A 25,374-nucleotide genomic window follows, 5' to 3' on the forward strand; every position below is an offset into this window, starting at 1 on the left:
CCTTCGTATCTAAAAATCATTCATAGTATATTTAATATGCTAGCTTATAGAATATGAACAAAAGCAACATCATGTACATACTAACAGGCACTAGTATAAGAAAAATACATGGCAAGAGCATCATGCTAGAAATCATTATTTGTTATTTAGTATTGCATTAATAGTACAAAATGAAGCAGAAATATCAAAACTTAAAAAACCAGGTATGGTATGTCCTGATGATATTCAAAACTAAACTGACATCCAAATTATGAGCTAAGAACATTAGCCAAGTTATCACGGTACCTTGAAGAGAGTAATGTCAGGGGCACTTTCATATCGGTGAGATAGACGAACTGCATCATCCTTGATGGCATCACCAGTCAGCATCCATTCCTCAGCAATCAACACAGAAGGAAGCCGCTCTTGTCCATCAACAGAATAAGTTGAAACATGATCCTCTTGAATGCCAGCCATTGCTTCCCAAGCAACTCTTTCAGATGGGGACAATCCAGAACTTTTTCTTTTCCGGTAGACATCTTTTGGGGCAGGCTTGTCTCCTGTATTCCGTGGACCCCAAGAGAACGCTCTGCGAGCCTCCTTTTGCAAGTTACTTAAGCTGTTAGAGAAGGATGATCTCACAGGTGTGCCTGTTCTAGTTTTCTGCTTTGGTCTCATTCCTGAAATAGAAACTCTAGGTTCTCTTGTAGGAGAGCTAAAATTGAATACAATCGCTTTAGCTGCATATGAAATAATTACACTATTGTCTCGCAACGATGGAAATTCTTTAAGAATCTGCAAAATTCAGAATGTACAACAATTACATAAACATAAAATTAACTAAATGAGCATTGACGTTGAAATGTACTGACGAGTATTTTACTATCAAGTGACAGGATTCTGATAAGCCATTGGTTAAATTCACTTATGTGAGAAGGAAGAAATAGAAGCAGGTGCTGAGGTGTGTGCAATGACGTGTCACAAGACAGAGAAAGTGTATCAGTAGCAGCATGTATCAGATTCATCTAAGAAGTTATCTAACCAGCGCAGCTGATTGCAGTTGCTTCCTCATAAGCAAAACCTCCAAAAGCAAATGAGGGTGTTCATGCAAGGAAGAACATCTCTGCTGCCAAGGCAATGGCAAGGCAGCCAGAACACGAAGACCCAATGCCCATGAGTTCAACCGAGAAACCTCAGTATCAGAGAGATTTCCTTCTCTTCGCTTCAGAAAGAAGTGAACCTTCGAAAAGTAGGATAGCAATGTTTAAGAAACATGATAAATCAAACTTAAAGTGAACTTAAATTATTCAGGAAAAAAAAATTACTAATACAGAATTACTTACAAGAAGTTGCTTTGAGCGAAGATTAGGTAACAGCTGCATTGCACCCATGGCAACTGGTAATGCATCGTCTGAGTCACGTAACGAAGAAAGAAAGCGAGAAGCTTCTGCTGGACCTCCACCATTAAGAGGATCTGCAGTGAGAAGTTTAACAAGCTGCCGACCCTGTAACTCTCTCCGCAAATCTATTGATAATCCTGCACTTTCAGCTACATCTAAGGCAGCTGAAACAGCTCCTTTCTCAGCTAATCTAAGTGCCAAGCCCTCAGGATCTTGCTTACACTCAGCTTCCACCTGAAATACCAAGTAGGAAGACATCAACTCTGTAACAGAAAAAACTGTGAAAAGATGATATCCATTAAAAAAGAGAATGACTTAATTGCCAAAAATTTAAATAATAAAAATCTCTTTTCTTGGCAGGAAGAAACAAGTATATTCATTTCAATGAACAAAGAAGAAAAAATTGAAACCTCTTGCCAGCTACTATAATGATTGTCTGCACTTAATATGTGACTGTATCTCTGCAAAGCTTGTTTCATGTGCATGACCTAACCATCCAAAAATATTATGGACAAACAAAATATTAAATGTTATGCAACTGAATAAACATGTTTAGAAACTAGTCATGCCAGAATACAATAAAGCAAAGATCAGCAAGCATTCTGTAATATAAAAAAGAACCTCATTGGTAATTGGATCACTTTTAGGCAGGTGGCAGCTGCACATGGTGAGAACATCCAAGGCAGCATCAAGCTCCCATCTATGCATATACCTGGAATACATATATGAGGGATCTAATTAATATTAATATCCAGAGGTACAAGCTTTCAACAAAGTTTATGATCAGAAATTAGGTCATGCAAAATTTTTTTATGAGATCAAGATGCAAAACTGCAAATTGAACCTATATAAAGTGAGCAGAATTCAACTAAGATAAAAGTACATAATTTTCCACAAATGTTAAGAAAATTTGGCAAATAATGTTGTGTCTTCCAGAATTATCAGGTAAATCAAACAGCCATAGCATTCACCACAAGTAAGTAAACAAGACATAATTTACTTACTTGAGGGCAACTCTAGCAGCCAACTGCTTATCCTTCAACCGCAGACAATACTGCCAACTATTGCTCCAAATGCCGTGGCCTCCATAACTTTGGTTTTGCCCAGATATTGACTTGTTCTCTTCCCCGCGTTCAATAAGTAGCTGCAGCAGTTGATCTGAGGCTCCCTTACGTAGAAAGCGATCAGAAAGTGCAAGAGCATCCATTAGTTTTCCTTCATCAATCAATCTGAAAGGAAGGCCAATTGATCACATCCATCAGCATGTGAAATTCCATCATCATTGCAATGCTAAATACGTATGTCTTAAATCATCATACTTGGACACTTCAGTTAGAAATTCAGAAAGAAGACGTCTTTAGCAATATACTAACACCTAGAAATTACATGCGGCTAAATATGGTTATTCTTTCATATTGTGTGAGTTTCGGATGTCAGACTAATGAAAAATTAGATCCTAAAGTTTTCCTTTTATCAAATTGCTAATGCAGATATTAACAAACCTTTAAGATACAAAGCAGGTTTTATAACTTACTAGTACCATTACAATTTTTTACCAGAGAATGTATATGCAATTAGCAATACTCTTTCAGATTGCTAATAGCAAAATTTATGTTAATTAGACTCTAGCTCAGATTGACAATAACCCTTGTACTGGAAGATATCCAAATATCTATTTTACAGAAGAAACTTTTTGACAGCAATTTTATACATGAGTAAGAAAGCCAAACAAGCTAACCCTCATAAATTTTAAGGGTAAAGATGGAATAAAATAATACCTTTCTATTGCTTTCTGATAGGGTTCTTCATTCTCCCAATTAAAAGAAAGAAAAACCGAATTATCATGTTCAGCAACATCAGTTTTCATAGCATCTTGCCAAGATGTATTGGGAGCTGCATTATTTTGGCTGTTGACCGATGATAAATTTGTGGACATATTAGTACCACCAACATTTTCATCAACCTCAGACTCTGTATCACTATCATGCTCATGAAGTCTCTTTATAGCAGCTCTTACTTCATCTTTAACTCTGCTGCCATCAGCAGTTTGCTTGGTTGTTACTGCAAACTCTGAAACTCGATGAAGATTTGTTTGCATTTGTATCCATCGGTTTAAAGTTGGGAATCTGTTCAGCAAATATAAATTTAAATAGGTAATCACAGAGTAGATTATTTACAAGGATGAATAACTTCAAGGAGTTTTAAGCTAACCTCTCTGATTGATCAAGAGCAAACTCGTAAAACAAACGATTCGTATCAGGTGCTTCGAGCAATTCACCATGCAAAGAGCTTGATGTAGAAGAGTCACTTCCACTGTATAAAATGCTACTCCCAAATACACATGCTAATACTGCCCTAACTGGCGATATTTTAACCAAGTGTTTTACGATATCCAGCTGTAAAGGGTAGAGAGGGATGCCAGGTAATATTGATGACCAGTCATAACAATTAGGTTCACCTTTTGAAGAAGGTGATGGTAGTTTATTCTCTGACCCGCTCTTAATGCAAGAGGGTACAATTGGAATGCAAGCCCATCCTTGACCAGAGCGTGGAGGATACACTGACGGCACACACGCTGAAATAACTTCATGAACAAAGTCAGCACACATAATCTCAGCCACCTTGCTAGCAGCATCAGTACTACCACGGTCAAATACAAGGCGAGTTAAAAGCTGCAAACATGAAAATATCAAATCAATACATATACTATCCAGAGAAAACCCTCAAATACTCAGTTGGTCCCACTCAAACATGAGTCAAAACAGAAGTCTAAATGTAACAATAACTAACAAACAGTGATCCATCCAGAAAAGGATCAACCTTTAAGATATAATTAAAACAATAAAATACTCCAAACATCAAACTAAAACAAAATTTTCATAATTCAAATATATATATATATATAAATATATATAAACTTCAAACAAATCTGCAATGTATTAATTTTAAAGAAAATACAAGTGGAAAAACCACATGTATCACCTACATATAAACAGCGAAACATTCCAATTTCCTAATTAAACAGATAAAGGAATCTCTTTGAACCCCTTAAAGTTATGCAACCAGAGGGAAATCCAGAATGATTCAGATAAGTTTCAACTTGATTTTGAAATATATTCTTTTGAATACAGTTAATACATATCAACAGAAGCATTATGCATTGAATATTTGCAAAGACCACCTCACCAATGATCCTACAGATGATGGCTGGGTACGCAAATAAAAATACTAGGCATATGATTATTCCAAGTGTCTAATAAATATCACTGAGACAAAAAATTCACTAATAATAATAATAATGAACACACGAGCTCTTTCAACGTAGCACATGTAATAAGTGCTGAAATGATCAATTATTTGATCCAAGTGAAAGCTCCTAGAACGTGTTCCACAGGTCAATATGCAAAATACACCAACACATTTTCATGTACGTTTTATATACATACATATAACATATATATTAATATATGTATGAAACAATACACTTATCAAAAAAAAATAATAAGAGAATAAGGTATCCTCATAGAAACAAAAAATAAACATAATTAAAAAGATCATTTCTATACAATTACCCCAACTGATTTGTATTACTCAAGAACTTAATATTGCCAGAAACTCCCTAATAAACTTGGGAGGAGATCAATAAGACATTTGACATTGCCTCTTTTTAAATATATACATAATTGCCAGAAACTAAGTAAATCTCTTTCCACTTATAGCTTATATAAATCAATCCAAAAGTACTTGTAGAAAAAGAAACATGTCCGAAATTGATTCCATCACAAATCAATAAAATAAACTTGGACAAGAACATTAGCAAACAAACAAGAAAAGTTTTCATAACAAATCAACCATAAACTTGACAGCAAATAACTCAATTATGAAGATATTGTCTTACATCCTTAGGCCACTCATACACGAGTGAGAAAAAGTTGAAGTCATGAGTTGTATCAGTCCCATCTACTATGTCACCAATCGCAGCAATATGAAGAATAAACTGTGAAAGATAGGTTGTGGGTTTGTTACTTATGGGACCAAATAATCTCTTCTCTGTCTCCTTTACATCATAATCCACAGGCTGCTCATTAAAATCGCCAGGGGCTGAAGGTAAAGCTTTCTTCTTTATAACTTTTAGCCCTAGCCCAAGAACCCCTTCCTTGTCAAAATCAGAAAAAGCCTTCTGATCAGAAGGCTGGCCTTCACCTTTAAGAAAATTTGGTTCTGCTTCTTCATCTGCTATAGCTCTTGCTAGATTATGGAGCTTACCTAAAGTCATGAAAAGAAAAATATTGTTACTATCACGCAGTGTGTGCACGAGAGAGAGAGAGAGAGAGAGAGAGAGAGAGGGAGAGAGAGAGAGAGAGGCAAATGAAGGGGAAAGAAAAAAGTACCACTCAGAAACTGTCGTTTTCCCTCATGAGCATCTTCAATCATCTGATGCAGCATAGCAAGAGCACGTTCCCTTTGTCCCTGTCGGAGAGATTCTTTTTGCGAAGAAATGATTAGCTCTCCAGACAAAATACCCTGAATAGCTGGAGGGTTGTCCTAGAAGAGTGTCGGGGAGCACATTCAGTAACCAAGTAATATTTCTAGCAGAAATGTAACATACCTCAAGAACTCTAAGAACTGAAACTATAAACATCAAAATAGAAGTTCAAATATTATCTGCTACTAAAACAATGTAGGTAGAACAGTAAGACAGTGATAGAACAAATGTTCATTGCTCGACAAGCAAAAAAAAAAATAGCCAGAAAAAAGCAATTAATGATGTATTTTCAGTCTTAATACATTTGAATGTTAACAAGCCATTTAGATAAGAAGGAGAAACATTTTCAAGGTTGGGAATTTTTGGCCAAATTACAGGGGATCCAAGAAAAGGTGAATAGATGAAATGTGGCTGTGTTTGGCGATTTAAGAAAACAAGCTTTTCTAAAACAATCGGGGAGCTGGATAGTATGGAAGTGTCAAGGAGATGAAACGATCAACTTAAAATTAATAAGAGGGAGGTTAAAATATGAGTTGCAGAAAGATATACATATTTGAGGAAAGAGCTCTATGAAATCTATATTCACTTGTCTGAAACAAATATATTCATCAAAATGAGAAATACAACCAAAAGAAGAGAGAGGAATAACAACTCTCACAAAGTACCCCTGAAAAACCAAAAGATTTGTGACTGAGAGGCGGCTTCAAGTTTTCCTTTGGGTATCTTCAGTTTAAATATTAACCTCTCTTTCTATGAATTACAAGAAATAGTAGACATCTGCTTGATCTTCTTTGGCTTTACTATTTTGGATGTAGGCTCTCTCCCAGCCTTGGAGTTCAAGCCAACCTTGTCCTCGATCTTTTATGAACATTTTTTAAGATAATAATAAAGTGAAATGACACTATCAAAGTCAGGCCAGTTTTCATTGACCTATGAGAGCTTTTAATTCAACAGCAGGAAATAAAAATTTTGATACCTTATCTAAGAGCTCGTTTAGACGCTTAAGGACCCTTCGTGAAACAGAAATAACACCTACTTCAAGAATTTGATCCCAGTATGTTGAACCTTTTTTGGGAGAGACACCTGGATAAATCTCAGATAACATAACTTGAGCCTACATGATTACGGAATAAAAAGACTTAAGTCTGCATAGTGCAAATGATAAATAATCAATACACACTTAAAAAAGCAAGCAACCAAAAACCATTTCTCTTAACCGGAAAAGTTGCAGAACTTAGAAACTAAAAATGCAAAGACACAAAGAGAAAGTTAAAGTTGTTCTTCAAGACCTGATACAGTTAATGTAAACCAGGGAACTATTTTATTTTAACTCAAAAATTATCAAAATAACTGCAGTGCAAAGAAACAAAAAGAAAGGTCAATGATAGTTCTAACTTGTAATAGGAAAGAGCATGGAAGGAGCATTGCATCAAAGATAGTTGAAATAGTATAGAGAATATTGTTAAGCTTTATCATTAATCAATGATTACTTGGAGGAAATTACTAATCAGTTTTCTGTCAAGGTATGTGGATCCATTTGGATAATGTATACATAGAAAATAAGAATTTCAAAAGACACAAGAAAAAAAAAATCTGAGTGAGAGATTCTCCTATATGTAGATATTTTATATCAAAAGAAAACCAAGACAAATAAAACAAATTATTTTGTTAAAAAACATTTGTTTTTCTAATTTTAAACGAGTATAATTATTATGACCCCCTCTATGAAATATATAGTAACTACCTGATTCAGAAGCTGCTGAGAGATCTTTGCCGACCGTGCAGAAGTAGCAGCAATATCGATACAAAGAAGAATCTGGCAGGAAAAACATACAATTTACTATAACTAAGTTCTCTTTCAGGAAAAAAAAAAAAGTAGAAACTGGAAGTTCTAACAATATCAAAACACTCTGCAACTTGCAGAGGAAATAAAGAAAATAAATACAAGAACTTACAGCAGCCAAAGGACCTAATTGGGTGCGTAAAGATGAAAAATCAAGATCTAGCTCCAAAGAAGTCCCATCAGCAGCACGAGACACCACTTCTTCTACCTGGGAAGGTATTAGTCCACAAACATAAAGAAGTAACAAACAATATTTGATGTAAGCAAACATAAGTACTAACGTTGAAAACATCACAATTCACAATATAGAAAATGTGGTGCTCAATATTCATCAATAATAAATGAATAGTCAAATTCAATACTATTATCCCACTTCCTAAAATAGCTATAGTGAATTACCGATAAATATGTGCAGAAATAGAATTAGAATAGTAAAAAGAGAAGCAGTACCCAAAGGAAAGATCAATTTGTAGATCTAGTATTATGGTAAACAAGATTCCTAGATAAACAATTTTCAAAAAAAAAAGAAAGAAAGAAAGAAAGAAAAAGCATATATAAGAAAAGAAAAAGAAAAAGTAAAATTCATACAGATGCTCTTCTAACTGCATTGTCCACCCACTCAGCTAATTCTAGGGTCGCTTTGTCTTCTGCAGACAATGAAAATCGATTAACAGCTTCTTCTCCAATGTCATACTTTGATCTTTGCAAACAGCTGCATAATAATAAAATATTATTATATTCCCCTTAACATGATCTGAAGCAGGGGCAACAGTACAAAGTACAAACATGCAAAGTCATGTAGTCCAACTATTTTGAATAGCACAAAACAGTATGCATCATAGTCTCTCCAAGATTCCAGAAATTATATTTGACTAAAACCGAAGTTGTAGCTTTTTCCAGTGTGGAAAAACTTACTTCAACCTCCCAAACTTGCAACTAATATGCATTGTGTCCCATGTATTGAATCATCAAATCGACTTCGGGTTAATTATGTTCACTGTCAATACAGAGCAATTACTGACGAGTAACCAAAAATTTTCATTTCAAACCATTAATATTAACCTATTATTGAGTCAGAGTAGACACATTGCACTTTTATGGGAGGGTATGATGGTTACATTGGAGCATAAAGTGAAAATGAATTCATTCATGAGTGTAAACAGCTGCAAAATGCAAATAAGACCGACAAATATCAAGACACCGGTCCAACTCTACAGAGCACCAATTTCAGGGACGATATAGGTAAGAACCAACCAAAGCTAAGTTTACCTCAGAAGGACCCACTACTTTGATGTTCACACAAGACTTTTGCACACCCATTCTTAACTTCTTGGAAGCAAAATATCGACCAAAATGGAGAGAAATGGGAGGATCTTCGAAGGAATTGAAAATGGGGCTGAATTAGTATGGGCAAACATCATATTCTGGGTGGCTACATGGTTACTTAAGTCGAAAGGGTTTGAGGGATTGTCTTTTCGAGACCTAATCATCTTACACTACTTATCCTTAGGTGTATTGTTCCGAAGTTACAGTCTAAGACAAGTGACCTCTATCTCTTTTTCAAAAGATAAATAGATAAATTTTTTTTTTTTGAAAAAGAGAAAGAGGCCACTTGTCTTAGACTAACCCCTCCCCATTTTGAATTAAGAGCCTCACTTGTGGTGGAGGAATACCTTGGTAAATAAAGTCAAATATTGCTATAAAACAAGCTCAGTAAACAAAACATAACAAATCATTGATAAATAAATAAAATATTAGACCGAGAATTTAGCCGCAAAGTGCACAACCGAACAATTGCCCAATCCTAAAACTATATCGTTATTATAAATTGAAAAAGCTCTCCTCACAATAGATAATATATCAGCAGCACCTTGAGTTTACAAGATGATGATAAGATACATCTACATAAGATTTTCTCCACATTGAATGTTCACAAAATATAATCAAACCCACATTATGTATTTGAAGTAAAAGGAAAAATTAATTATCTCACAAAATTTCTCTATAACAACTCATAAAACTCACAGGTTAAGAAGCTTAGATGGGGCTGCACGTAGCACAGTCAATGCCTCCTCCCATCTCCACTGGCGTTCAGCTAAAGGAAGAAGACGCTGCAAAATTGATAACCGCCATTCCCATTCTTCAATGAAACGATTAGCTATTGACACCCTCCACTCTAATGCATGCCTTCCACTTGTAGTCAAACCATCAGTTTGAGCATTTTGCAGTTCAGTTACAGCTGAAGGAACATTGCGACGTAGTATATCAAGTAGCAATCCTGTAAATGATAGAACCATTTTGTTTGCCCCTTCAGATGTACTAAGATCATTATGATCCCACGCACAAGTATCGGGTGACTCAGTATAGCTTTGAGATGACATGCAATGCGCCAAATTAAGAGAGAGATAATCCATGTGTAATAGTGAAATTATAACATTCACCATCATTATCTGCATCATCAGACAAACTACATGTCACGTAATCATCAATATTTGGAAAGCAAAATCAAAAGAATAAAGTTTTAATTTGACAAGCTTAGTTACAACTTGCATGACAAGCTTTCAAAAATGAAAATGATTAAAGTTTTAAAAGACAAGCTTAGATCACCATTGTTAATATATAATTTTGCTCAAGGTGTTCAACACTCAGTCATGAACAAGGGGTTTGGAAGGGGGAAAAACAAGCAAAAAAGAGGGTGTGGAAAGTTAAAACTAAGGTTGTTTGGTAAAAAGAACGAGTAAATCCTACTACCCTTCACATCCTTCACACCATACCTTCTCCCCTCCCTCCTACAATACAGATCATTAAAGGAATGCCACATTGAAGTCCTACTCAACAATAATAAAATTTTAAGGATTGAGGAGTAATGGAAACAGCTATTCTCCATACTTTCCACAGTTTGCATATTGGGCAAGAATAAAAATAGAGAACATTCAATAATGTGTACTTATGGGTTGAACTTCTTGTGGATGAAAAGATGGGGAGGAGCATGATGGAGCAATATAAACTACTAAAAGATAAAAAAAAAAAAAACTAGGAAGCTTAAAGCTGAAAAATTGCAAATCACATTCAAAAGACCTTGCGTGGAATATTAGTAATAGCATCCAGGTGGCTTTGAAGATCTTTCAAATGACAAAAGGGCTCTTGATGATGATTTTCTCTTTCACCAGACATGCTCTTCTGCATTGCTCGAAGTGCAAGAACAGCTGACTCTAGTGCATAGCGCATGTGCATAAGTTCAATATCCTGCAGCCTATGAAGGAAAAATAAAAAGAAAGCACCATCAGCATATATGGAAGAATAATGATGAAAATGATTATATCTAAGCTATAATGCTCAAGTTCTTATATCAAGAACAAATCTAGGAATTAGTCTCAAGTTTACTACCAGCATTAACTCATCTCCAAACAAACCACGGATGCAACACACATAAGCAGCCTTATAAGTTAGAACACGCAATCAAAGGACATGTATGTATTTATTAAAACTAAACCATGTTGTAGGAAATGAGAACCATACATCAAAGTCCTAGTCATTACAATACTATTACGCAAACCTTACATAACAGCATCAGCATCAGTATCAGAAAAATGATTGATGAAATTTGCATTTTCATCTAATATAGAGTCGAGAGCAAGCAAAAAAGACAACCAGTAAGCAGCACTATGCCAAAATGCCTACCAATATACCCAACTATTTTGTACTATCATGTGCAGACTTGTGGCACAAGCCTAATGGAACAAAATTAAACAAGCACCCTCACCAAAATCTCTATGCTACGTGTTAGAATACTCACCTCTGCCAGGCAGCCAAGCTAGAGGCAATCGGCTGCATACTGATCAACTTAATGGCATCTTGAAATTCTATTTGTGGCACAACATCAAACAATACCTGTACACAATCATATGATCACATATTAGCATTCTTCATTTATCATCGCTACAACAATTTAGAAATTCCAAACTACATAACCATCCCCATTAGTTCAATGTTTTTTTGCTGATTGACCACCTTGTTATTTCAAATTAAAACAATTTTCCCAGTTACACATCTATTCATTTGCAATGTGCCACTTCTATTGGATATTCTTTTTGAAAGAATAATTGTACCATTTTAACTTAACAAAAATCAAATGGACAGAAGGAAGTTGGCCTAACATGTTTCTTTAGGAAAAAAAAAAGAACACCTTTGTATTAATATGAGGAATAATAGGAAGAAAAGAGATCAAAGAAGTTCGCCTAACATGTGATTATATATATTAGAAATTCGGATCTTGAGAAAGTTGGATTTGGCATTCGCAACTTTCACTCAGGTTTCGCAGAGGCACTGTTCTGGTAACTGTTAAGATGGAAGGTTATATATGTGCTCAATGCTCAAACATTCAAACAAGCGACAAATAAGGGGAACAGACTTTTTGTTAAACAAATTTGACATAGCATGTTGCCCCTACTAAAATATATCAAAGTGGGCATTTAAAAAAAGTATTGCTGAAGAACAAAGTGTTTCAGGTGAAGACATTTTAAATTCAATGTTGCTTATATTTGGTGTGTTATTGCCCATATTAACATGATAACAGAACCATTACAATAATTTTTCAAAAGCCAAAAAGATCTAGAGTTGCAATGATGGTCATCGAAAGGCAGAACTCATGGTTGATCTTGATGCCCATCGTTCTCCAAATCAATAATATATACCCTACAACCTTACCCGAAGAGGACTTTGAACTGAAAGTCTTTCCAACACAAAATTTTGAACAAATGGGTCTAATTGAGCATCATCACTTCCAAAGGATATTTGTTCCTTCCCGGACAACATTAACGAAAATTTTGAATTCCAAGCTCGACCAGAATTGACACATGCAACGAATGAGGAAATATCAAGTTGATAACACAAAGAATCACAGAGATGTTCCACACAAGATATCTGTCAAAAAATAAAAACACATAAATCATAATCTCATAGTTCTTAGCTAGTAACGATTTAACACCAGAAAATATCAGACTAATAATTGAAAAATAGAAGTACCTCGTCTGATTGGTTTCCATAAAGAGAAGACTCTTCCAGACGGAGTACTTGAGATTTACTAGTCCAAAAAAGTTGCATTAATTCTCTCCGTTCTGTTGTCTTGCCAGATAATATATCCCAACCCATACAAGCTACCAGGGGTAGGAGACGTGGAAACAGTGAAAAGATCTACCACAGGAAAACAAGCAAGGTTTTCCAATAAAAAATCAGTAATTCAGGCATGTACAATTAAATAACTGACTGACGAAAATAATGAAATTATACTCACATATTCAATTAAACATAAAACTGGAGACATACATTGCTAGTTTCTTCAAGTTGATTTCTCTTCACAGCAGACAACGCAGTATCCATGACACACTCAAGAACATGCTGTCCAGAGACTCGAGCATATTGACACACGTCTCTCATGCAAGAACTGACCGCGGCATTTAGGGGCAGAGTTTTATTATGTAAATCAGAATTAAAGTCTAATTTCTTAACAAATCTTTGGAAACATTCCAAAGGAGGTGGAATTTGGTTATTATCAAGAGATTGATACAACTCAATCTCTTTTAAAAGCAAGCCATCATGGAGATCCTGCGGAAATCAATTATCAGTTCAATATAGCCCTTAAATTGTAATAAATAAACTTCCATGTAATCTTTGGCAATGCATTTGTTTCATAAAATACCACTCCTTTTATCCTGGAATTATTAGGTAGGTATTGGCAATGCATTTACCAACCCAGGCCAAGAATTCTACCACTCTGATTTATAATGAGTAAATGAAAACAAATATACCTGTAGCATTTGAATGAGAAATCTACAATTAGATGCAAGAGCTGCACCATAAATCATCAACAATTTTTCTCTCTTGGCATGCCAAGAGTCTCCATATTCCTCCCATCCTAGAGAAACCACCTTCAATAAATCCTGTAATACAATGCTGTAGAACAACATTCAAAATGAATGTCAAGGAGAACAATAAAAGCAATGTGTGCTTTATATAAATATATTCTGACAGTAATATATTACCAAATCAGAGGCAGAATGAAATAACAAACTTTAGTTCGAATGTAAAACCAAAATTTTCGACACAATAACTATGAGACTTATTCAGATTATTTTTTTATTTTTTATTTTTATTTTTATTTTCATTTTTTTTTTTTTTTTGAAAAAGAGAAACAGACCACATGTCTTAGACTGGCCCCTCCCCCAATATATATTGAGAGCCCTCACTTGCGGAGGAAAACCGTGGTTACATACGTTTTAGCAAGAAATACAATACAAACGACAACCAAAAACAAAACACACAAACCAGAAAACAGAAACATTACAAAAATTGTTCCTTTACAGATAACCAATTCAGATTATCAAATTTGAAAAGAGAAATACATAAATTGACTTGTATTTTTTGAAAAAGAGACAAAGGTCAAAACTTGACCTTCCCCCAAATTTATTAGGGAGCGTCACTGGCGGAGGAAACCGTGTGGTAACAATATTCACATAAATTGACTTAATTTACCTATATATAAGTAACAACAAACAAAGTAACAAACTAGCCTAAAAATGAACTTATGGACCATGTTAACACATTTAATCAATGCACCAACCCCAGCAATATTTGTAGGTTTAATGAGGTTCTATTGCAGCTTCTTCGCAATAGTTGCAAAATATCTAACATGGTCATGGATTATGCCTTCTTACCAATAGTTGCAAAATATCTAACATGGTCATCGATTTTTTTGAAAAAAAGAAAGAGGCCGTTTGTCTTAGACTGACCTTCCCCCGTTATAGAAATTAATACCCTCACTTGTGGCGGAGGAAAACCGTAGTATACAAAAAGGCAACACAAAGAAACACTCTTTACAATATAGGACATAAAAAAACTCTCTTCTAGTTCTACAACATCAGTGTAAAGTTTCTTACGCAAGATATTTCCACTCTCTACTTAAATCCAAACGAGAAATCCTCAAAATATTTGGACTTATGCACCCACATAGCTAACCAAAATTTTATTTTCTCCCACAGATGATCTTCTGCTAAGCTTTCACATCCGTCAAAAAATCTGGAATTCCTTTCCATCCAAACAGCCCAAAGAAGTGTCAAAATCGTTGTTCTCCATAGTTTAGTATTACGCTTACTGCTACTTAACTTGCTAACCAACATTGACGGAACATCACCTGGAAGTACCCACACAAGTTCGAACTCTGTCACCAGGTTCATCCAAATTCTTCGAACGAAATGACAGTGGAGAAACAAGTGTTCCAGATCTTCCCCATTATTCTTACAGCACACACACCAACTGGGGGAGATGTAAATATAGGTGGCATCTCTTCTGCATTTTCTCATGAACATTCACTTTGCCTAGGGCCAAAAGCCACCCAAAAGACCTTAATTTTTGACGGGACTGAGCTTTTCCATAGTGTTTTGGTCCAAAAAAGTCTACTGTGATTTGAGTGAGTTAAGCCAACCAAAAGCGGACTTGCAAGTGACGATACCACCCGGATCAGGCTTCCATAGCCTAATGTCAACGTCTACATTTAGCAATTTGACGTGTTCCAACCGTTGGACCAAACTAATAAGACTAGGAACTTCTCTGTCCAAGAGGTTTCTCCTAAATTTAAAGACCCAGCTCCTCACAAAACCACCTGGTAGTCCTTCGTCCACCACTAAATCCTGGATACTTGCATTCTTAGCTTTGGAGATCACTGCTAAGTCCGGGAAGTCTCTCTTCAGAGATGTATCACCTATCCACACATCTTCCCAAAATCGAATACGATCTCCCTTTCCCACTTTGAAGCTTACCAGCTCCAAATAAACACCATAAAGATCTGAAATATCTCTCCTCGACCCTTTTGGAGACATCCGAGCACCCTCCTTTGACTCCTAAAAATTGTCCGCTTTCCCATATCTACTTACTATCACTTTGTGCCATAATGAGTTTTCCTCTAGTGGAAGTCTCCACAACCATTTCATTAGCAACCCTTTGTTTTTCAGCTCCAATCCCCCAATACCCAATCCACCCTCTTCTCGGGGTCGACACACCTCCTCCCAAGCAACCAAGTGGTTCCCACTCCCCAACTCCCCACTTTCCCAAAAAAGTCTCTCATCAATTTTTCCAAAGCCATTGTAACTGATTTTGGGGCTTTGAAAATGGACAAATAATAAGTGGGGAGGGAAGATAAAACTGATTGAACAAGAGTCAATCTGCCTCCTTTAGACAAAAAGGAGCATTTCCACCCATCTAACCTTTACGCACACTTCTCCAAAATTGGTTCCCAAAAACTCCACTTCCTAGGTGATCCCCCTAGAGGCATACCAAGGTATGTCATTGGCCAACCACCCACTTCACATCCAACTAAGGAAGCACATTTTGACACCGCTTCATCCTTCATACACAACCCTAGCAGTTGGCTTTTGTTCAAGTTAACTTTCAGACCAAAAATGACACAAAAGCCCTCCACTAAACTCACCAACTTTTTTAGGGAATGCTCATCATTCACAAAAAAAAAAAAAAAATATTGCATCATCAGCAAACTACAGGTGACTAACTTGAACTTTCTTTTTTTCCAACCAAAAACCCGAAGTACTTTCCCAAGTACACCGCCCTGTCTACCATCCTTCCAAGAACATCAGCTACCAGAGTAAACAGGAAAGGACAGGACAGAGTGGGTCTCCTCGTCTAAGTCCTCGTGAACCTTGAAACTTTCCCCTTGGTTTTCCATTGACGAGAATCGAGAAAGATGTTGAGGAGATGCATCCTCGAATCCATTTCCTCTAAATCTCTCCGAAGCCTTTCTTGTGCATAACCAAATCTAAAAAGCACCACTCAATCCTGTTGTATGCTTTCTCAAAATCGATTTTAAAGACTAAGCCACTTTTGCCTCTACTTCTGCAGTCTTCTACTGTTTCATTTGCAACCAACACCGAATCCAAAATTTGCCTTCCTTCAACAAAGGCTGATTGATTTTCCTGTATGATCTCCCATAAAACTCCTTTAAGTTTGTTAGCTAGGACCTTTGCAATAATCTTATATACGCTGGTAATAAGACTAATCGGTCTGTAGTCTCTAATCCTACAACTGTTGAGTTTTTTTTTGGAATTAGACAGATAAATGTCTCGTTGATGCTACCTGGGATCTTACCATCTCTTTCAAAAGCCTTGAAAACTTCCAATAGATCTTCTTTAATTATCTCCCACTGTGATTAAAACACAGCCAAACTGAAACCATCGGGAACAGGTGCTTTATTTCCCTCACAACCAAAAACGGCATTGCGAATTTCGTCTTCATCAAAAGGTCTCTCTAAGTGACTTGACGAAAATTCTGAGATCACTTGCCATTCAATCCCTTCAATGCTTGTGTCAGTTCTTCTCTCTGAAGTATACAAGCTAGCAAAAAAATGCACAATCTCTTGGACAAAGTCTTCCTCATTTTCAATAATCTAGCGATTTTCTCTTTGGATTCTTGAAATTGTATTTTTGGCTTTTCTTGCATTCAACAGATTATGAAAGTATTTGGAGTTTGCATTGCCCTCCTTAGCCAATTTGCATTTAGCCTTTAACCAAACACTTCTTCCTTCTTCAAAGGCTAAATTCTGCCATTCTTTCTTCGTATTTCTTCTCTCCTCGGCTAGTATTGGGTTCCACAAGTTTGTTGTCTCCAATCTATCAAGCTCACCCAGTCTTCTTTCCATAGCAATCCTCAACAAATGATTGCTACCAAAATTTGCTTTGCTCCACACTCTTATTTACTCATGATTTTGGTACCTGGCCAACCCAGAGCTGCTACATTTTTCCACCACAGGCCAAAATTCTTGAAGAAAAGATTGTGTTCCAGCCATAAGTTATCAAAGCAGAAAGGACTCATACCCCATTTTGGGGGTTTAGAGTCAATCACCACTGGATTATGATCTGAGACAATCCTTACCAACATCTTTTGTCTGACATAAGGAAACGCATTGTTCCATGCGTTGGTGAAAAAGAATCTGTCCCGTTTGCTACAAATAGGCTTTGATCTGAATTTCGACCATGTGAATCTTTCGTTATTTAACGGGGGATCAATTAACTTAAGTTCACGGATCAACTCATCAAATATCTTCAGGCTCTTTGTGTTCGATTTACTATTCAATTTCTCTTGGATCCTCCTTACTACGTTGAAGTCTCCTCCTAAGCACCATGAATCTCCACATATTATACTCAAACCCGCCATCTCATCCCAAAAGTCTGATCTTAGCTTGTATGAACATGGGCCATAGAGCCCTGAAAACCACAAAGGGTTTTTCCCTTCCGCTTTAACCAAGACTGATATAGAAAAATATCCTACCAATGATTCTAACACAGTGATATTTCTAGTATCCCATATGAGTAGTGTACCCCCTAATCTCCCTATAGAAGGAATCAAAATCCATCCCTTGAAACGAGATCTCCAAATACTTCCAATGAATTTCCTGTGAGTCGCCTCCTTCTTTACTTCCTGTAAAATCACCATATATGGATTCACCTTGCAAATTGTCGCTTTTATGGCTCTTCTCTTCTCTTTATCCCCGTTACCTCTTATATTCCAAGTTAGGATCTTCATTCAGGTATCATACCACACCCTCCTTTTGTCTTTCTGCTATCATAATTGATGTTGAACGTCAAATTTTTGAGTTCTTGGTTATTCCTCCAACCCCTTATAACTTTTGCTTTCTACTGAGTAACTTCCTCTTCATTGAAGCGTAATTCCATACCCATTTCTGCAAGCGTCTCCACCATAGTCGATTCGGCTTTACCGACCAAATTTAGTGATTCCACAAATAGGATATGCATTATAGTTGCAAAAGATCTAGCCTAAGACTAGTTTCCAAAACGACTTTGATCTAGGATTTCCCCAAAAGTTAATTTCAGATGGGTTCTCATCATGCCTCTTTTCTTTCTACATTCCTATATTTACTACTCTAATTCATCTCAACCATCACTCATACTACAATCACCCACATACCCCTATTATCTACATTCTATTGTTTAACCAGTTTACCCTTCACTCTAGCTGCCATCAATAGATCATGCCTGCCTCAACCAAATCTAGGAATTCCAGAAATCAGATGCAGGGACAGCCATTAAACTACAACCAAACACTTAAGCAGAAGTATATAATTCAGCAAAACAAACAATACTAGCAAAAAATAAACAGTGTCAATCATCAACCATGGAAAACTTTGACAGTCAAAGGGGACTATAAGATGAGCAATCCAGTACCCCAGAATCAGAGCTTAATTTCTCATTAAACAAACAATGCTAAGACCAAAAAAAAAAACAGATAAAGCAGAAGGCAAAAAAAGGTTACAGGACCACATGTCCATCCCCCAGATCAACTAAAACAAAATACAAAATACAAAATGCTTTTGCAATACATAATAATCAAAGAAAACAGTAAATTCCCTTCCCAGAACAAAACTCTATCCTAAACAAAAATATAAACTTTATAACAGTATGTTTTAATGCAGAAGTTAAAAAAAAACAAACGAAAGAAAAAAAGATAATCGAATTCCCAAGAAGTTGAAGGTTTCAGTGGAAATTCATAAAACTACTTGAAGAAAGATGCAGATAAAATTAAATAAAAACTCATAGACTAAGTATAGCCCATCCATTTCACATTATAGAGGTACTAAGTTTCTATCACATCATAACTCATCTGTGCTCAATACTCAACTGGCTACTGCTGCTTCCATGTTACCAGCCAAAGATAGGGCTTTAAAGTAATTGCTAATTGAAGTTCCCTACTTTGTGTTTGTATTACTATTCATTCTCTAAGTAATACAAGCTAGAGGTTGTGTTTCGAAATAAACAACAAGACTACTTAAGCAACAGCTAATGAGGCCATCAATCGTTTTAGTTCCGGAAGATTTAACCTAAGTACTAAAAGAAAAGAAAAATAGGCATACCGATACTCAGACTCCTCCACTCCACAATCAAAATGAAGAAAACGAATGTGCAAAACAGCCTCATTCACATTTCCCTCCTTGGCACACTCTTTGATAGCATCTAAGTGAACCAGTTGAACAATCCTTTGTATCGAACCAAGAACCACCATGTCCTCGTCCTCGTCCTTAGTCGCATTCTCTTCACTCCTTGTTGTAATCGCTAAATCAGAAGGGTCATAACCTTCCCAGCCTCCTCTTATTTGCCTCTGTATATTCAAGCACAGGGCATCAAAAACATCCGCATACTCCCAAATCACCTTCCTCAAACACACCAAATCTCCTTCCTCAATAATAGTAGTGGCCGCATTTTGATTCCGATTATCATGATCAGCATCAGCAGCAGCATCCACAACTTCATCCACCTTCAACCTCTTCACTCCCAACTCAAAAATTCTATCCAAAACACCTACGGAACTCTCCCATTCACCGCTGGAAGCTCTCAAATCGTCAGTTTTATCCTCACTCTTGTTTAGTAATTCAGCTCGCTCTTCAAAACTCTCACCTAAACCATCATTCTCTCCCTCCTTAGTACCAATGCTCTCCAAATCAAAATTCCTCCTCATAAATTCCGAGACCCGGTCGATCAAGTGCTGAACCAACAACAAAAACTCGGCTCGCAAACGCAGGGCCTCGGAATCAAAGCTCCAAACAGATGACGCATTATCGAACTGTAAGAGCTCGAGAGTGGCCAAGAACGTAAGTAGAGAGGGAGACGGACAAGAGGAAGACCACAGAATGTTTTCAAAACGACCAGAGTGAGCAACAATAGTCTGGAGCACGGCAAGAGCAAGCTCTGGATTTCGGTCTCTGAGGGCGAGGATTACCGCCCTGAGAGGCTCGAATTGGGCAAGATAGATGTGGTTGGCGGCAAGGCAAGAGAGAATTTCAGTTTCTTTGTCCATGAAGCAGTGGAAGGAAGACGATGATATGCGTAGGGTTATGGATTTGGAAACATGGAGAAACTGGTTCTGCTTGCTGGTTGGTAATCTAACAGCACCTTTGACTTGGATTGATGATCGGTTGGTCTGTTTGGTTGTGGAGAAAATATTGAGGCAGAAAGAAAGAAACGGTATTTGAAGGGTTATTATGAGTGTTATGGGAAAGAAGGAAAGTAACTGAGTTGGGAGATAAAAGAGAGATATGATTTGCTTTACTTTGCTGGGAATGAAATATATTTGAGCCTTTGTTATTCTCTTTGCCAAACTAGATTAGTATTCGGAAGTAAACAACAGCGATTATGAGTTTACTATAGTTTACTTCTCCAACTCACCAAGAGAGCTCCTTCTTTGTCCCATCTTTTGTTTGCTGACGACATTATGTTATTCACCCCTGTCACACCTTAGTCAAGTGAGGCCATTAATGATATTCTACATGTCTATCATCAGGCAACTGGCCAATTGGTTAATCGGGACAAATCTTTCATTCTTTTCTCTCCTAACATTTCCCAGGATTCCTAAAATACATTCAGGACTGCGCTGCAGCTTGCGAATGAGGGTTTCATCAACAAATACCTGGGAGTCCCCCACTGTGTTGGCAGAGTTACCAACTCGCCCTTCCACTACCTTATCCAAAACGTGTCTTCTAAGATGAATGTCTGACATGATAAATTCTTTTCAAGGGCCGGCAAGGAAACGCTAATCAAAGCAGTCATTCAGGCTATCCTCTTTTTTCTCATGTCCTGTTTTGAGCTCCCAAAATCTATTTGTCAGACTATCCAACGCCTAATCTCTAAATTTTGGTGGGGTTCAACTTCAAATGCTAAGAAAATTCACTGGAAGAAATAGTCTGCTCTCTCGGTTTCAAAATTCTTTGGTGGCTTAGGTTTTAGATCTCTTACCCATCACAATCAAGCCCTTCTTGCCAAGCAGGCTTGGCGAATTCGGTCTAATCCAGATTCCCTTCTTCATTCAATTCTCAAAGCTAGATACTTTAAAAACTCTGATTTTTTTGACTGCTCCTAACGGATACAATACCTCTTTTACTTGGAAAAGCCTCCTTTGGGGTCGTCAGCTCTTAAAAAGAGCCTTGTTTGGAAAATTGGTAGTGGAAATGACATCCCTATTTATGCTTCAAACTGGATACCAGGCATCTCTCACCCAACATTTCTTCATCCCATTGATCCTTCTCTTTCCACTGTCTCTTTCTTCATCAACCCAAACAACACCTGGAATATTGCAAAGTTGCAGCTCTACCTTCCCCTTTACCAGGCCAAATCTAATCTTCAAATTCCCCTTGATCCCAATTCTTCTGACTCTCTCATCTAGGGACATCACCAATCTAGCATTCTTACTGTTAACTCTGCATACCATCTTGCTTCCTCTTCTGCAAATGTCAACTCTCCATCCCCTTCTGATCCTAATGCCCTTAAGCATTGGTGGAAAACTCTTTGGACTCTTCCCATCCCACTAAAAATCAAACATTTTACTTGGAAAGCTTTCAATCATATCCTGCCTTGTGCTCTTAACCTGTTTTACAAGAATGTCCTTAAAGATCCCTTTTGTCATTTCTGTGGAGGCAGAATGAAATCCGCCACCCATGCACTTATAAATTTTAACAGAGCTTGTACTGTTTGGAAGCATTCAAAGTTTAAGACTTTTCACTCAGCTCATAGAGGAAATGATATTCAAGATTTCTATCTTCAAGGCCTTGACTTACTAGCAAAAGAGGATCTTCCTCTTTTTGTTAAACTTAGTCTGGCATATCTGGAACACCAGAAACTCTTTGCTGTTTCAGAAGTCTTATAACTCTAACAACGTGGAAGAATTTGTTTTAAATTATCTGCAGGAATATAAGGAGGCCCAACAAATTAACTGCTCAGACTCTTCTTCAACAAATCCTCGACAGCAGCAATCTTCTTTTACATCTGCATCAATTTCCAGCATCCCTGATAATAGTACAGCTTTGTTTGTAGATGCAGCACTGAATCAAGCCAATTGCACCACTGGTTTAGGTTTTGTGTTCAAGAAAGGTCCTAATCAAGTCTTAGCATCGACAATGACTCATAAATCAGGAGCCTCCACTCCAATTTTTGCAGAAGGTCAAGCTTTGTTGGAAGGTCTCTCCTAGTGCTTCTTTTCTCAGCTGAAATCGAACCTTATCTTCACCGACTGCCTCAACCTTGTCTCCAAAGTTAATGGGACATGGAAGGATCAATCTGCTCTCTCGAGCCTTGTTTCAAAGATCAGGCAATCCATCTCCAATTTCCCTGATGCCTCCTTGCAGCATTTACCTCACCATTTCAATGTCCAAGCTCACTCCCTAGCCAAGGAAGCGATCAGGCAGCAAGAGGATGGTTAAGAGGAACACTTGGTGTTTCCCTTCGTGGCTGTTGTTTCTATTGTTTTATCTTGCAGCTCTTTTCTTCAAAAAAAAAAAAAAAACTCATGAGGAGAAACAAATTAATATTTCACTACCCACCCACCAATATGTAAAAGTAAATATATATTTTTAATTATATTACTTTTTTTAATTTCTTTCTTCTCTATTCTTAAATAGGGTTGAGCATTGTCGGTTTGATCAATTTTTTTCTATATAAAAATTCAAAATTCGGTTTTCGGTCTGGATTGGTGCAATTCGAAAACCGACCATTTTGAACTTCGATTTGGTCGATTTAAACTGTCCAAACTGAACTTTTAAAAAAAAAAATGATCCAATTTATTTTATAAATACATTATTCTACATTTACAACTACAAACATACAAATTAATTGTTCAAAAACTAATGATCTTATTCTTTTAACTTTAATATTAATAAAAAATAATATATTATTTTTCTATATTATTAGTAACTATAATACATGCAAAAAAAAACATTAATAAATTAATATATATATGTATAACGGTCAGTTTCGGTTTTTTCGGTCGGTTTATTACCCAAAAAAAACTGACTGTTCAATGGTGGTTTTAACCGTTAGCAGTTTTTTCAATTTTTTAGTTTCATCGATTTCGGTTCCAACGATGTTCGGTAGGTCAGTTTGAACAATTTTTCTTAAAAAAAATTTGGATTTTATGCTCACCCCTATTCTTAAAAAATATAATCAATGACAAAGAGTGTTTGTCGTTTTTGCTCCAAGGCAGTTTTGGTCCATTATGGTCGGTCCCAAGGTTACGGTTTTTTATTAGTTTATAGCCTCTATTACAGTATTACATCTTAACTAATCTGCATCCATACCGGAAATCCTCTTAATTGTGATCTTGCTATTGCTGTCATGGATCCTTTAACAAATAAAATAAAAGGAATTGTCAATCTTGAAGATGAAGATGAAGTGGTTCTTTCCTATGATGATGATAACACTCAGGGATCACACTGTTGGATATTATTTTACCAGGATCTAGATTTACTAACAAGTATGTTGGATTAACAACCTAATATGAATTCTAAAACAATGAAAATAAACATATATAAAGTTAGAAAACCTTACAGTGGGTGCAGCGGAATAATATGACTCCTTCCGTTCAGATCTCTAGCCCTTGATTCCTTTCTGTAGCAGAGCATCACCAAGATCTAAACCTGGATCTTCTTTTCTCCTTCTTTGATGCAGAAATTCCATAGTCTTCCATACTATGATTGAGATACCACTTGATGTGTGTGGGCACTACTCATCTCACAAGGATTTCGAAATTTCTCTCTATTTTTCTCTCTTAATTTCGTGGCTTTTCATCCATACAAGAGAAGAGAGCAAGGTTGCTTTATATAGGGAAAAGGGAGAGCACAACTTTCCAAATAAAACAGTTTCCTTAATTACTGTGTAATCAATTAACTGCCTTATTTAGTGTGATCCACCACTTTCCTATTATAGCTAGGCTTTGATTAGCAATTACATGGCAATTAAAAAATAAAATAATAATTGGGAAACACAAAGGGAGTGCTTCGGCCATAGAGGGAATATGGGCCTCACTTGGATTTTGCAGTTTCCTCAATTTTATTTCAATTTCTCCAAAAATGCCATTTTTCCAATTCTAATCATTTAAATGCCAAAACTAATTATTTAATAACTAAAATAGATTATTAAATAATATTGTCATTTAAAATAATTATTAATTAGACATACAAAGTCTCTTAATTAATAATTAAACCTAGAAACCCTTTTTCTTTACGATTTCATCCTTAAACTGTGAGAATTCATAAAGTATACATAGTCTAACTTTTAGAATTATAATTGATTAATTAAAATCAATTAACTGAGTCTTACAAGCAGTATGGCCTCAACTAGTATGGGGACCATGGGTCTATATAACCGAGCTTCCAATAAGTCGAACCGAATTTACCAAGTAAATTCCCTAACTTATTAATTCCTCATTGAATCCACACTTAGAACTTGGAATTGCACTCTCAATCATATAGAAACGCTCTATATGTTCCACGATATAGACACGTCATTAGTTATCCATTGTTATAACCCTAATGTGATCAATGATCCTCTATATAGATGATTTACACTGTAAAGGGATTAAATTACCGTAACACCCTACAATGTATTTTATCCTTAAAACACTTAACCCTGTATAAATGATATTTCACCTAAGTGAAATGAGATCTCCACCATTTATCTTCGTTTGGTTAAGCTCGAAGGAAATCATTCTTTACTTCTATTTGCCAAATAGAAGCTATAGATTCCATATTTATGTTAGCGCTCCCCCACTCAATTGCACTACCGTGTTCCCAAAATGTACGTATTGCCCAGACTAAAGATTAG

At 36.3% G+C, this 25,374-nt stretch overlaps 1 protein-coding gene across 4 annotated transcripts in view; it reads right to left on the reverse strand.

Annotated features, from left to right (window-relative positions):
- The window catches only part of LOC115697372 (uncharacterized), a 36,560-nt gene extending 15,439 nt beyond the window's left edge, over positions 1 to 21,121 (reverse strand). For 2 of the 4 annotated variants that reach the window (XM_030624362.2, XM_030624354.2), the window contains exons 1-22: positions 19,641 to 21,121; positions 13,516 to 13,660; positions 13,034 to 13,312; positions 12,734 to 12,901; positions 12,416 to 12,631; positions 11,505 to 11,599; positions 10,787 to 10,961; positions 9,734 to 10,158; positions 8,297 to 8,420; positions 7,821 to 7,916; positions 7,610 to 7,681; positions 6,842 to 6,979; positions 5,771 to 5,924; positions 5,278 to 5,645; positions 3,591 to 4,051; positions 3,158 to 3,505; positions 2,384 to 2,608; positions 2,001 to 2,091; positions 1,790 to 1,867; positions 1,323 to 1,613; positions 1,022 to 1,219; positions 286 to 774 (exon numbers count right to left, since the gene is read on the reverse strand). In XM_030624362.2, the coding sequence (XP_030480222.1) occupies positions 286 to 774; positions 1,022 to 1,219; positions 1,323 to 1,613; positions 1,790 to 1,867; positions 2,001 to 2,091; positions 2,384 to 2,608; positions 3,158 to 3,505; positions 3,591 to 4,051; positions 5,278 to 5,645; positions 5,771 to 5,924; positions 6,842 to 6,979; positions 7,610 to 7,681; positions 7,821 to 7,916; positions 8,297 to 8,420; positions 9,734 to 10,158; positions 10,787 to 10,961; positions 11,505 to 11,599; positions 12,416 to 12,631; positions 12,734 to 12,901; positions 13,034 to 13,312; positions 13,516 to 13,660; positions 19,641 to 20,581 (5,577 nt within the window). In that variant the 5' untranslated portion in view covers positions 20,582 to 21,121. Of the gene's footprint in view, positions 1 to 285; positions 775 to 1,021; positions 1,220 to 1,322; positions 1,614 to 1,789; positions 1,868 to 2,000; positions 2,092 to 2,383; positions 2,609 to 3,157; positions 3,506 to 3,590; positions 4,052 to 5,277; positions 5,646 to 5,770; positions 5,925 to 6,841; positions 6,980 to 7,609; positions 7,682 to 7,820; positions 7,917 to 8,296; positions 8,421 to 9,733; positions 10,159 to 10,786; positions 10,962 to 11,504; positions 11,600 to 12,415; positions 12,632 to 12,733; positions 12,902 to 13,001; positions 13,313 to 13,515; positions 13,661 to 19,640 lie in introns of those variants that run through there. The other 2 variants (XM_061106882.1, XM_030624370.2) reach the window with 2 other exon arrangements.
- Between the last annotated feature and the right edge of the window lie 4,253 nt (positions 21,122 to 25,374).

This window comes from Cannabis sativa, chromosome X, assembly GCF_029168945.1.
Source record: "Cannabis sativa cultivar Pink pepper isolate KNU-18-1 chromosome X, ASM2916894v1, whole genome shotgun sequence".
Lineage (NCBI taxonomy): Eukaryota > Viridiplantae > Streptophyta > Magnoliopsida > Rosales > Cannabaceae > Cannabis > Cannabis sativa.